Genomic DNA, 15,157 nt, shown 5'->3' with positions numbered 1-15,157 from the left:
CGGAATAAAGGAGCGAAGTGAGAGGAGGAGAGAAAGAGGGCAAGGAAGAGGAGAGAAGAGAAAAGCAATACAGAAGAATACAGGGTGGAAAGGATAGGAGTGTAAGGCCGAGAAGGAAATGGGATAAGCATAAGGAAAACATGTGGAGATGACACATTAAAGGTGACAAGTTTGAGGAGAAAGTAGTGAGGAATCCGGAGAGGTAAGGTTTCAGAGTGAGGACAAAGGAATAGAGTGAGTGCAGAGGGGACAAGTGAGAGATAATTATATGCAACGACGGGATCAGTGTGGATAGCAGTAATGGATAATGGGGGAGGAGAGGACAAAAAAGATACAAATGAGGAGATTTAATATAGTGGGGGGGCATGGGTGAGCAGAGAGTATAGAAGCAGCAATGAAAGGGGAGAAAGTGGGATTTAAAAAGCATATGAAGAGAAAATACCGAATCAGGAAGAGTGCAGAAGGAAGGAAAGGAGGAGCAGAGGAGGAAATGAGAGGGGAAGAAGAGGAGGAGATTTAATTTCGAACAACATTTTGTATTTAGTACGTATATATGCATGTATGAAAGTATTAATAGTTAAGATGTTCCACCACATTCTGTGACACAATGCAGTGTGTCTGTATTGTTGCCTGGCCATGATCTCCATTAGACAGCTTAGCACCTGAGTGCACACCCAAACATATTGGGTGCATAGAAACCAACGTCCTGCGATGCCTATCAAACATGGCATAGGTTTCATCAGCTCTTCTCCCACATCCATTATCTACGACACGAACACCAAACTCTCGTCTTTAATTTGAGTTCTCATCCTGAGTTCTTTTCACATCAAACCAACTTCAACTTCTGTGCAATGCTTTTGCAACTCAATACATTATTGAGCAAGTCATTCATAACCACCCCAATGGGTTATAGGGTGTTAAAAAAATAAAGCTCCTTCTCTCTGGCCCCCAACCACCCCTTTCCATTGAAACCTTGATCCACCTCTGCACCTTGGTACACTCAAGAGGCGAGTGAAAATGAACGTACCATATGAAAGCAGGAAAAGAAATGGAGAATATCAAAAGTCGCGAATGACCTCATTGCACTACACTCTAATTACCGATCCTGCTTCATCACAGCTAAAGTCTCTTACTACAACACCACCATCAGTGAGGCAACCCAGCCTTCCTCTCCCTGAATCACAGCATCTCTCTACTCTGCAAATCACTACTGCTTCCCTCCTCTCAGACTCCCAATCTCTTTGACTAACTCTCCACCAGTTTGCAACTTCTCCACCACTCTGCTTCACTTCTCTCTAAATCTCCATCAGCCTCTCCCGTCTCCGAATATCAGCCTCCCCCTGTCTGACTCTCCTCTTTTTCCTAGACTTCCTTCTCTTTGACACCCAGGCACTCTTCTGTCTGACTCCCCAGCTGTACTCATCTAAACTCCCAAATATCCATCCTTCTCTAACCTGCACCCTCTTTTCAGATCCCCTCTCAAGCCCCAACTTCTCTCCTCTCTGACCCATTCACTTTGTCCTCTCTTACCCCAAATGTTTCCCTCCTCTCTGAATCCCGTTTCTTTTTTTCACAAATGTTCCCAATTTTACCTTGCTCTATTCCCAGCCTCCATCCTCAAAGACACACTGCATCCTTTCTATTTAGCCGTAGCAACCATTCTCTCCAACGAGTTACGCTTCCATGCTTTATGTCTAACTCCATGCCAGCACTATCTTTCCCCGACACTTGCTGAATATGTAGTATCCAACTGTTCCCCAATGCTTGCCTCTTTGTATTCACCCTAACTCCTCTCTTACCTTTCCACACTGTTTGCACTTGCCCTCCTGTCTCCTCCTGTGCACCCAGTGGTGTCGCACCAGCGTCTGCGGAAAGAACAAGAACAAGCTCTTTCACTTGAGAAAATTGACCAAGTTGCTTTACTTAGCATAACCTCACATCGTGCACAGTCAACATGCTCTGAGAACTCCTTTCTCATGCTCCTGTTGGTTCACATACATGTCAACTTGCCATCAGCTAGTATCCAATGGACCAGATAGTGTATAACATTTTAGACAAAGCGACTGATGTTAACGTTTGATGGATGAAGTATTGTTCGTCAGGATCACGGAGGACATTACCACCGCCATCTTGGCGGTACTCCTTACACAAAACGTAGAGATGACCACCAGCACAGCAGACACCTCTATACATTGAAGGGAACTGCAGTCACAATGGTTCCTTTCAATGTACTAAATGCTTGGAGTACGGCCACCATCGTTTTTAATGGACATCAAACTTTTGCATTTTTTTGCTTTTCAGGAGTTTGTTTCTGAAAAACAAAAAAAATAAGGATCCCACTCCCTATAGGATTTTTCTCTGTGCGTGTGAGTCATTATTTTTTTCGTGTCCCTCACTGCCAGGTTTTTCAGAAGATGATGGGCAGGGAAAAAAGGCATTACAATGTCCACCTTAATTAGAGCGGATTCAGTAATGTCTTCCTTCTATGAATGGGGCCAAAAGGGCCCATCGGGGAAATACTTAATTTCTCCTCATTTTTAGATTTCGCCTGGCGTCCACTGGGCAGCAGTGTCGCGCAGGCAAAATCTTTTGTTAAGCAGTACGGGGCTTTCTCCCGCCTTTCTCTTCCATTGGCTAGCTCCATAAATGGAGGCTAGCCATTGGAAGAGAGATCTGTCCGTAATTGTCCAAGCAGATTCGTGGGCGAATGTTTTTTTTTTTTTCTCGGCATGTTTTGGCCATTTTGAACGTGTGTTTTGCAGTGGTGGGTTGCTCGATTTAAGTTGCCGAGATGTATTTCTTTATTTACGAGCAGGTAAGCAGCATTTTGTTATAATTTTCTTTTTACGTCCTGTCCTCCGTTTCCCCCTTCCCGCAGCCCTCCTCCTTTCCGCTCTTGCCTCGCCTCCCCCCTCTCACCCGCAGCTCACCTCTCCGCAGCTCTTCTCCGTCCCGCTCTCGCTTCTCCCCCCCCCTTTCCCTCTGCCGAAGCTCTTCTCCGCCCCGGTGCACGATTTAAGTTGCCGGGATGTATTTACTCTGCGCACGCTTCCCGAACATGGCCTCCGGGCTTGCCCTGGCTTCGAAGACTGTATCCGGCCCCGCCCCGCCAGCCTCCTTGTTCTTTTTGATGCTTTGCTTCGTGGCAGTATGTATTTTAAATGTGCACACTTTTGTTGTGTTATCTATTTTAAACGAGCACACACTGCTGTGTGTACGTGTCCTAAAAACTAAAGAGGTATGTAAATGCAAGACTATAGTGATCCATGTTAAGATTGGAAGCATTGAAACTCACTTTCAAATTTCTGCAGTGGGAACAATTGTGCGCATTCAAATGCTTGTGGCAGCCAACATGTGTGCGCGCCGCATTATGCCATAGCAATGGGATTTTAACTATGTAAACTAGTAGATGTTTTCAATTAAGCACAACCTCGGTACTCGTTTTCCCTTTGGGAAAAGCCCTGTCGGACTCCTGGGGTACCAAAGTGTGAAGCAGGCAAAAGCACAACACTATCTTACCCTCATACGTGATAAACGCATGGCGTACATCTGCTGAGTGTAGTTGATGTAACAGCAATTCGTTTTAATACAACTTAGGAGGAAACATATATGTTGATAACTGGACAATAACGAGTAAAATAGTTGAAGCTCAGTCTGTTAGACTAAATGATGGCAAACTGGTATACTACTGTATTCAATTACATTTACCTTGCTGGAGTCGAGTTAACCAATACCATTATGACAGGAAAATGATTAGCCATATACGAGCATGCCAAACATATTAGGATCATATTAAAGCTGTTATGATCAATTTTCGTGTGATTATGTAAGGTTTTACATGTGTTTATAAGTTAAACATAAATTTAATTGAAATGAAAGCCGTCACCAGTCGTGACTAGATAAACTGATATTTGGGGAGCGACGTTATGTACACAAGTATTCTGAAATAGTCCAATAGTACATCTTGCGTGGTATGCTTATACATAATAGGTAATTTACGTGGCAGTCTGACCCTGTGTACTATGTATTTGTTTCTGATGTGAAGATACCACTTTAAAACTGGCCCCAAAACTCGAACAAAATACTGACAATGAATTCCCAAATACTGCTATGGGATGAAAAGGGAAAGAAACAGTTTTGAAGCGTAGCTTGCCTGTGCCTTGTAACTTTCATGTACACACTGTGAAAAAAAATTCAATAGAGCATGCATTGAATGTGTGTTTCTCACTGATTTGGAGAGAAGGGCACATGTGTAACTTATTGGAGGTCGCATTGTAAAAAAGTAAAATCATTGACAAGACTCGTGAACATCAAGGGTCGCTTTAGGGCTGTGCGTCTGCCGGAAGTCGTTCATACAAGAGTGTAATATGTTCTTCATAGATTGTCCCTCATTGTAGCGTGAGTGCCCCATAGGGCACCCTAAGAGCAAAATATGTGACCGAACTTCTCCCCTTAGTCATCTCATATCCTACTTTCAACCTCGCAGGTCTAAACTTTTAACAGATCCATGAGAGGTCGGCAGTATCAATTTAATCTCTCAAATGCGCAATTTCTAATTGCCCCAATTATGTGTAACGCCTTTAAAGTGCTTTACGTGGAATAAAAACCACGAGGATCTCCATAAGGCCGTGGTCTAATAAACAAACTAGGCATCCTTTCTAAGGTGTGGACATCATCATTACATGGCCGGGTAGGTATGATTATTGGCGCGTGTTCAAATGGGCTCGAGATTAGCTAGTGTTGGATTGCAGGGCTAGGATTGTCAGACCGGTGGTTTGAGGCTAGAATGGAAGGTTGTGCAAGGATGGCAGGAAACCAGGTGGAAAATGGAGCCCATCCATGAAAACATTCGTGCTAGTGCTCCGCGTAACTGGGGAGGGTCAACTTCAAGATGCAGAAAACTGAGTGCACAGATCATTGAGCCTAAAATCACAGGGTTTAAGCCCCTTGCAGCTTAAACAGTCTTCCCTCTTTAAAAATCGGGTACCCGAGACGATTCACACTGTATTAAACTGGAACTGTGAACATTGTATTTATTTTTAAAAGGAAATATTGCACTCGGAAAGCAGGGACTGCCAGATACTTCTGGCCAGCCACATTTTTACTAAACTCGAACTATTCCTAGTGTCGTTACAGGTAATGTGTGTGAGGGGTAAAATAGTAGGCGTCCCCCTCCCCCCACCTGTTTCCATCCGCTATATAAATAAAACCCTTGGTACAGACCGGGTATGTGTGCTGCGCAATGGGAATTATTTGCAATGTCAATAGCACAAACTTGTGTAAATACGTGACTTATTGCATTGAAAATGCAATAGGTCTCGCATTTGCGAAAGATTAAGCTATTGCCATTGTAAATGACAATGCCATTTATTTATCTGTTTTCAAAACCAACACATAAATAAAAAGTTTGTCATTTACAATACCAATAGCTCAAACTTTTGCAAAGGCGAAACCGTTGCATTGTAAATGCTTGTTAAATGAGGTGAGTGAACTGGGGTATGGCTTACTCATTCCATCTGCGATGGAATAACCTGTGCTCCATACTCTAAATAGGGCCCAAAGTCAACTGATGCACTGGTGCCTGTAAATTTACACATTCACAACAGAACCTAGATAATTTTGCGCTTAACCACCATTGAATCTGCTTGTCATGGAATGCCACTGAGAGGTATACACATTGGTTAAGAAGTGGTGACTCAAGAATTTCAGCTCATCACATTTTCAACCTCGATTTCCCAACAACTGTCAGTCTTTTGCTTGCTTGTTATTCTGTCCATACAAGCTCCTTTTTATTCTCTTCTCATTTAATTCTCTACCCTTATCCAGAGCCCCCCACCCAGGTCATTTTACCTCCTCGTGTGCTAGTGTTCAGTTATGGTCTTGCTATTAATCCGTCTGTCTGAGAACTTCGGAAAAAAACAGTAAGTGGATATTTCTGCATGTGAAAACAGACTGTATGACTTAAAAAATAAATGTATCTTGGGATTTTGTGAGCTGTGGAATCTACCTGACAGGTCTATGTGGTGCATCGGTCAGGATGCAAAATCTTGCCAATCGAAGTAAAGCACTTGGTGGGCTAGACAGCCTACAGACCCAATCTACTGTTGCCCAGTCGACTTTTATTGCGGTGGCTAGTTCTCGACTGGCTGATCTACTTTTGGTGCTGGAGTTTACAGTCACACTACACATGTGAAGATATGAATTTACTACTTACATCTCTCGGAGCTCGAATACTGCCCTCTCGGAATGTAGGCTTGCATCGGAAATTTATCTGCAACACGAAAAAAAAACATATTTTATTAATTCTACTATAAATCTGACAGCAGGGTAGAGAAATCCTAGTACTGACCAAATATCTAATGTCATGGGTAGGACACCAAGCTCTGGCCCACATTCAGTTGATTCTACTCCCTGTCTGTACAAAGGAAACCATGAGATGGATCTCACTTTATATTCTCCAGTCAATATATGGAAGTAAGCAATGTGTAGGTATTTTTATGTAGCACTTATTAGGTACTACAGCATCTGAACACCTTACACATACAGCGCACAACATATACCATGTTCAGTAAGACAATCAGAGGTAAGAAAAATCTGTGAAATATAAGAAGATAATATAATATATAAATACAATATAAACTTCGAGAGTAGACTAACAGATTAGAAGTAATACTGGTCCTCAAAACTGGCAGCAAAGTACAAGAGGCTCTGAGAGGAAATACAAGTAGGTCGTGAGCAGCAGGTGCTCTTGGTCCATGTCACCTGTTAGTAATCCACAAAAGTCATGTGAAATCCTTAGATAAAAGTAGCTTAAAGAGCAACTGTATATCACTATTCTCAATGAAATGGATTAAAACCTTTGACTGTTTACATTTCTCTCCTGGTTTTCTCCTAAAGTGTGCTAAGGCTACTAAAAGGCAGTCCCCTCCACCTTTACGCGCTAAAAAAACAAAATGCACCCCTACGCCTAACCACAGTGTATTTAAGAGACTGCTTAATCTGTTTTATGGATTAAATTGTGCCTTGAAAGTATATTTAGCACTTGATTTTGGCTAGACAAAGTGTTTCTTTTTTTTAAGTGCACGAAAAGCAGTATTTTAATGGCGTTCGATTTGGGCCTTACCTGCAGGGTTGAAAGAAACTACAAAGTGTGTTTTGAGCCTGTCTGTATCCAAGGAGATTCTGACTTTAGAAGCCCTTCCTTGCCCTCTGCACACCGGTTTGTGGTTTAGTGACTGGTCCCCAGGCCTCTGAGCAGACCTGACCACTCCCCACATACCTGCACAGGCCCTTAAGTTTGTGACGGGAACCCCAAAACAGCCGCCTCCATTTTCTAGTCCCAGTTTCTCTGAGCCCTCAACAGCCTTGTGAGGATGGACAAAGGAAGTTAATAAGAACACAGACTTTGTGCTGTCTAGTTTGAAATATCAAATCTGCTCTTTTCCTCTCACCATGAATGTTTAAATGTATCTCTTACTTTCTGTACATTTTGTACACTTAATACTGGTGTTTTCTTCTACCCGTGACAGCTTAAATCTCTGTCCTAGTTTTCTCCTAAACTGTGTTAAGGCTGCTAGAACATAAAACATACCTCAAACATAAAAAAACACAGTCTTAGCAAACACACACTGTTCATTTACAACATAACACAATCTAACCACATTTCAATGTATAAACAACCACTGCAAAACCCCACACACCACATCTATCCACCCTTCTACCCCTACTGCCTCACAATGGAACCATCACTCTCAAGCATACCACCACTCTGTCCTATACCACAATCAAATCCACACTTCATCAACACAACACAAACCCACATTGTATACTCAATCCCTTAAAATACATACTCCCTGTTAATACAAAACACCAGCCCTACCCTCTTCTTCCTTCGAACAGACCCTTTCCAACACTACCAACCCTATACTCAACCCTCTCTCATAACATCCAACACCCTCCTCCTCTTTTTACAGAAAACACACAACCAAACCTTGCATTCCACTCCACCATACATACTACCTCTTTCTGCTATCAAGTTTTAAACAAACACTCAGAACTCCTTTCCCTCCCCTCTCACACACCACATACACTCTCGTCCAACACACATCATCATCCTCTTTACCATTCAACTTCCACTCACCATCCGTACTTTACATCCAAATCCTTCACAGAAATTCACTACATCCATCTCATCTCAATACTCCACAAAAACAAAACATGACAAACACACCAGCACAATTTCATACTGCATTCGGTCACAAAATAGAAACAAACACCAACTTAATCCTCATAACTAAACAAATCATACTGGTCCTAAACCAACTTTACTCCCAAATTTTGTATCCTCGCCAACACCTACAACAAACACACCAAAACAACAACGTCATTCTCAATACTCCACAAAAACAAAACATGACAAACACACCAGCACAATTTCATACTGCATTCGGTCACAAAATAGAAACAAACACCAACTCCCACCCCCTTAACTAAACAAATCATACTGGTCCTAAACCAACTTTACTCCCAAATTTTGTATCCTCGCCAACACCTACAACAAACACACCAAAACAACAACTTCATTCACCCGCCTCTCATCCATTGAACAATTTAGGGTCTTAAAACATGATCCACATGCTCCACCCCCACCCCTAAACCATACACCTTCCACCCTAAACAGACACACACAAAATAAACATGCCACTCTTCACAACTTTTCATCTCCTTGTCTTTTACACAACAAGACTACACTACAAAACAACACAGCCACACAACCCACTCTCAACCACCATATCCATCAGCTGCACACATAGACCCAACAAAATGCCCTCTAAGCCTGCTCAAGGAGAATTACAATATAGACAAACATCACTTTTGCTATCCTGATACAATACCAACACTAGTGATACTCCTGCTACAAGTTCAAAGAATACTTTTCACTGGTCTAGAAAACATATTCACACCACAGCCAAAACACAATCTCTAGAGTACCTACTTAGGAATCCTTGATCACTCTCTAAAAACAAGCACCACATCTATGATCTGCTCTCTGACACACAACTCGACTTACTCTTCATAACTGAATCAAGGTTGACAGATGGCATGGCTCCAGTGTTGCATGAAGCCATTCATCTAGGCTAATAAACGGTCTCAGAAAATCACATACACAAAGGAGGAGATGGACTAGCTGTTATATTCAAGGAAACAATAAATCTCACCAAAGCTGACGACATTTCCATACAAGGTTGTGAGGCCCTCATCACCAGATGCAATGCTACACCAAGTCCCTTCTTCTTTGCAGACTAACACCTAGCAATGCAATATTCACAGACACATTTCTAGACACAGTTTCAAACCTTATGACACAATACTCCAATCTATGTAGCCTTGAGGACCGATACATGGTATGACAAACTCAATATGCCCCATCCAGGAACTATGATCACTGGCCTAAATACACTGAACCTACATCCGATCATCCACAAACACACACATATCGCTGGAAAAATCCTAGATGTAATTTTTGCAAATCCAGAACTAGTTACCTTTCATTGGATTACTCCAGTCACAATGTCAAGTCAACATCTTTTCCGCACCCAAGTTAATGCGGTGGTGAGCACCTGTTTTTAAAAAAAATTCTTTCTATCAAGGTTCAAGCTACTATCTCTCTGGTACTGTCTAAATTTGATTACGCCAATGACCTTTACCACAGATCATCCTAATCCACTATGGAAAGACTTCAACAAATTCAGAATTCTGCTGCCAGACTAGTGCTACATTTAAAGCCACAAGCCTACATCTTCCCTTCCTTGAGGGCCCTACATTGGTTACCGGTTGCCAGAAGATCCACTTACAAGCTGCTTTGTATCACCCACAAAGCAACACATGGAACAGGACCACTTTTCATCAGGAATAAAATCACCAGATACTTACAACAAAGTAAACTCCGCTCCAGATTGGCACCTTGCCTCAAAACCCGGTCGTACAAGAAAAAAAAACATTGGCGGTATATCTTTCTTGTTCAAGCTGCCAAACTTCATTACCCCCAAACATAAGATCCACAGATAAGTATCTTCTCTTTGGCTGGGACCTATTGGGGATCTCGTGTGTGGGTGATCTCCTTGAGAGTGGCGAGCTGATGTTAATTGCAATGCTCCTGCGAGAATATGCTATGTACAGTAATCAATTCTTTAAATACGCTCAGCTACTGCATTCCTGGCATGTGGAGGGCATGGAGCCACTGGATTTACCTGAATTTGCCCCATTTTATAAAATAAATATAAATTCTACAAAAAACAAAATTTACACAAAAGGATTTATAAAATACACAAATAAATTAACTTCATATACAGCAACACTTGAAAGTCTGAGTTTCTAACTATTTATCCATACATGCACATATGGGACTTTATATAATACAACTTTATATCTCTTTGTTATTTTCCATATAAAGGTATAACTTTCTATGTAGTTATTTATCTATATATTTATTACTTTACTCCTACTGTAGGGAAAACAACCTTCAGTTCTCTCCAATGCACTACTCTACATCTCATCCTATATTTCTCTCAATACATACTCTACCTCCATTCTGACTCGTTCCAAACCTCATTGTCCTACTAATGTTATCCTAAATAATTGTTTCTAGACATTTCCCTCCTCTAGCCCTCCTTTGACTCATCCCAAACCTCATTTTATTACTATAATCTCCCAAATAACACTTTCTAGACTTCACCCTCCTCTATCCCACCTTTATCCTATTCACTCCAACTAACAGACTGTCCCTCTCTCGAATTTAACAACTTATATTTCCCTACACTAATCCGTCACTAATACATTGTGGGTTCTGGAGTAGCATGCTACTCGCTAAAAAGCACTTTGGGGGAGGAGCCTAGCCTGCGACCGAGATGGCCGCCTGATCCTTCGGCTCCGCCGACCTTCTCGCTTCCCTTCCGACCCGAGGCTTATCCTGGCATCAATCCTGCTCCCGAGTTGCTTTTTCGGGTCTGGGAGGCGAACCCGATTCCAGCGGTGTGGCTCCCTCGTCGCTCCCTGCGGTGGATACGGTGGGACGTCCCTGCCTTCTCCCGGACGCTTCCCGTGGCTGGTGGGTCTTTGTTCTTAAGATCGGCTGATCTCGTACACAACAACGGCGGCTGCAGTGGACGGGGCTGACCGGCCGACGGAGCGCAGGGACTGAAATGTGTCTTCCCGCTGCTGTATTACATCCACATCGCTCTTCTCTTCTCTACGTGAGGGGCAAGCTTTTTGAACTCGCAACATTGTATCGCCGCCCAGGCTTGATACTGCTTTGTTTGCTTTGTCTCGCTTTGTTAAGCGGCGGGCGCCATTTTAGACGCCGATCATCTGCAGCTCGATCTTACTATCTCGGGCTGTAATTGTTGCCACAGCAGCTGCTAACATTGCGTTTCTGCCTGCTTATGCATCATGGTCTGTTGCTCTGTGCCCCCGGCCCGGCGATGCTATGCAAGACACCGGCGAGGTGCTCCGCTCTGCGATGGTGTTGTGGATGGCCAGTTTAGTGGGCTCCTGCGAGTCTCAGTGCCCAATGGACAGAGGTCTGCAGTATCATTCCCTCCCGAGGCACCAGTGGGGATTGTGGACATTTTGAACGCTCTGGATGACTTTCGAACTGCTCTGCGCAATACTGTCTGCGACCTGGGTCACCGTCTGGATGTTACTCCTCTTGTGGTGCCCTTGCCCGACCGACCAAACTCGCAACTGCGGGACACTGCGCCACATCCTGTGTCCGATTCTTGTGGACTACTAACCCCGGGACGCTCGGATGTGATGGAGGTATGTGATTCCGATATCCCCGACATGCTGTCCGTGATGGGGATGCAAAGGTCAGATGTCTATGTGCTCGTTCAGGGGATGGGGTCTCGTTCCCAGACGCCGTGTTTGGCTACGCCTCTGTGGTCGGTCGGAGCTGCCTCCTATGTTCCTCTGCTGCTGATGCTAATGCCCATGCTGGGTGACCTGCTGCAGTGTGCTATCCCCCTCTACATCACTCTCGCACGCATGGCATTGGACTGGACAGTCTTTGTTGAGCGGCGTCATGCTCTGCTGGGGTCGCTTCGATTATTTGACCCGCTCAAGATGTCCACGGTACAGCTGGACTGCGTCGATACTCCTTATCGCAGGGGCCAGGGTTGAGCTCCCTCCGTCAAAGACTGTGGTAGTGTGAGATGCTGGGACTGCGGGGGGTTGACGGCGGAGCCGCCTATTGTTTCTTTTGGTTCGGGGATCCGGGGGGAGGGCGGCCGAGGTCTTACATGCTGATTGTTTGAATTTCTGTATATGGCCCTCCTCCAGTCTTATGTGATAGCCTTCCTTTCTTTCTTTCTTCTCGTTCCTTTATCTATATTTCGGGTACTCTTTTTGGGGCGACAGACACACTGCTAGGGGGGGGTAGGCCGTAGCCTCTGCATGCGTGTAGGGTGGGCGTAGGGGGGTGGGGTTTTACTTTTGTCCGTTTCAGTTTCTATGGGCCTCTTTTTCTTCTTTTTGGTTCTCCTTTCTCCCTTCTCCTTTCTTCCTTGGGTCAGTGGGGTGGCTCGGTGCGTGGGGGGTGGCGAGTGGCATGTAGCATATCCTGATTTTACTATCCTGTCGTATTATTCCCATGCCGCTAGCTGATTGCGTATTTGGTCTTTGGATTTCCTTTTGTTTGACCTGCCCTCTCATGATATTGGTGGATTGTTGGAACACTGATCCTTCTTATTGTTTATATTTTGGAATATATAAAAACTTTAAAATTTAACCTTCACTCATCCTGTTGCTCGGTACTACGCAGATGTCCAGTGTAACCCGGATTGATTGCTATTTCATGCTCAGATATTACCGAGTTCTCATTTTGCTTGCTACTTTGCATCAAATATGTGTCGAGGCCGGCCAGATGGTTGTAGGCCCGTATTTGTTTCACGGATTACTGTGCAATAAAGGTTTCAAATTTTTTTTTTTTTTTTAAAAAAGCACTTTAATGCCTCATCTGGGGTAGTAAGCCCAATATAAATACAATTACAATGATGATCGTAGTGCAGCACAGGGGTTCTAGTCGAAAAAAAGCCATCTGTGTCCTCCAACCTCAGAAAGAGAAATGAAGAAAACTAAAATTATAAATCAAATTTACAAAGCATTCTCCGCGCTTCACAAACATTAGGCCATCCTGAACATGAGTGGATCTTGGGAAGAATGTATTAATGAGAAAATCTTTAAGTTTTTGGGGGAAACTGGTAGAGAAGCTAGAGGCTAAATTTTGGGAGGGCTAAATTCCAAATCTTTGGTGCGCTTCCTGAGAAGGACTCCTTCAAGGTACGTTTTTTTCCTGAAGGCTGGCATTTCAAGTATCCCACTTTATGTCTTCCAGACAAAATAAGGGAATACACTCTGCGTAGATCTCACTGCTGGTTCTCCATCCAATACAAGGGAACTTTTGCCAACATATGGACTCTTACGTTATTTCTCTCTGTTCACTATGAATTCCAGAGAGCAAAACTTGGTCACATAAACACTATCCAAATTCCTTGGGACTGGCAGACTGCTTCTGGTACTGCATTCCTACTGCATTACACCATCTGCCTATTAAGGGTGGATGGTGTCATGCCTTTTTTGCCTGCCCGTCACCATGTGCAACCGTGCTACTAGCCTTGTCTATGGCCTTCACCCTTGGACCTATGATTATGACCCTGCGTTAGAGATCCTTGCCTCTAAGTACCCATCTCTATTTATGTCCCATTAAATACCATGAAGCCACAACCTGAGAACATTCTGTATCTCCACAAAACTGCTTAAGGGACAGGGATATGTAGAGAAGATCACAGGCAGTGGATTGTAAACAAAATGCAGCATGGCACATGGGTCGGGCCCTTTCATGTTGTTCGAGCTTGGGAGGCAGGGCATGGCTATTAGGACTAGAGGTTTGTTGCAGTGCAACCAGGTATCTAGCAAAAAAAGCTAAATAAAGCTTGAGAGTCAGATTCCACCCAAGGCAAGACAATACCAGGCAGCTGCATAGGATTCCACCACCTGGGGCCTGGTTTTGGTCCCATTTCCAGTGAAGTGGGACAGAGGTAACTTGCCACTTTGCCTAGGTTTACAGAACTTGTTGCACACACCTGCACGCCCCGCAGAGGCTCCATTAATGGACACTGGCACCTACCTTGGTACATAGAGTCATGTTGTTCAGAATCACAGTCCTACAAGTGGTGATTGGCCAATATCCAAGCTGTACCTTTTGGCTGTGACTTAAAACAGAGAGGTGGGCAGTAAACTCGACTCTTCCGGTGGAGTTCGCATAGTTTTGTCCGCTCCGCTTGGAGTGCAGACTTCAGAAAAAACTCTGCCAACCACCGTGTTGCGGAGTTTTTCCTCACGCTTGACTCACCAACGTTAGTTGACATTAAGTTGGTGAGCGCGAGTGAGAAAATCGAGCGTTAGACCGCCTCCAAGCGTAATTTCTCAACACATGCGGTCACAGCAGGTCACTATGGCTCACGTTGAGAAAGCTGCCGCTCAGTAGAAAATATATTCGAGGGTCTGAAAGAAGCAGCTCCCTCTGGCACCCGGTGTGGTGCTGTTTATACAGCGCAGGACAGGCTCCCAGAACTAAAAATCAACACGAGCAGCACAATATATCGAATTCCGTAGCTCACGGAACTCCATGAAATCTCGCTCAGTGTTTAGGTAACTCCGCGGAATTCCAAAGAGAGAAATTCTGTGAGTACCACATCTATTGTCACATCTGTAAAGCGCACACTTTTTCTGCAGGGTTCTTGAGAGGCCTTAGAGCTGCAACAGTTAAGAAGGCGGCACAGCAGGAATCTTGCTTATTTAATCCTTTATGCCAACTGCACCAAGGGCGGATCCACGTCATGCAGAGGGTGGCATTTTAGGTCCAATACAGCCAAGTGCGAAAGGAATATGTGCGATACAGGATGGGACCTGAGGTTTTACATGTTACTGGACAGAGAGGGATCTTAAAGGTATCCTATCGCCTGACCTCAGAGTAGATGAATAAATGCGTCAAGGTCAACAGCAAGGGTGCTATGTCCCAGAAGGAAACCTATAACCAGAAGGAATAAAATAGTTTGTGTTGTCTCTGTAGAGGTCACTAGCAAGGCCTCATCAGACACTT

The 15,157-nt window shown here is 43.9% G+C and overlaps 1 protein-coding gene across 2 annotated transcripts in view; it reads right to left on the bottom strand.

Moving 5' to 3' along the window:
* Positions 1–15,157, bottom strand: part of DGKI (diacylglycerol kinase iota) — a 689,048-nt gene that overhangs the window by 509,352 nt on the left and 164,539 nt on the right. For both annotated transcript variants that reach the window (XM_086952973.1, XM_086952974.1), the window contains exons 5-6: positions 6,215–6,271; positions 1,800–1,865 (exon numbers count right to left, since the gene is read on the bottom strand). In XM_086952973.1, coding sequence (XP_086809099.1) covers positions 1,800–1,865; positions 6,215–6,271 — 123 coding nt within the window. The remainder of the gene's footprint in view (positions 1–1,799; positions 1,866–6,214; positions 6,272–15,157) is intronic.

This window comes from Lissotriton vulgaris, chromosome 1_2, assembly GCF_964263255.1.
Source record: "Lissotriton vulgaris chromosome 1_2, aLisVul1.2, whole genome shotgun sequence".
NCBI lineage: Eukaryota > Metazoa > Chordata > Amphibia > Caudata > Salamandridae > Lissotriton > Lissotriton vulgaris.
Note: the sequence above shows the minus strand (reverse complement) of the source record. Positions and strands in the feature narration are given on the sequence as shown.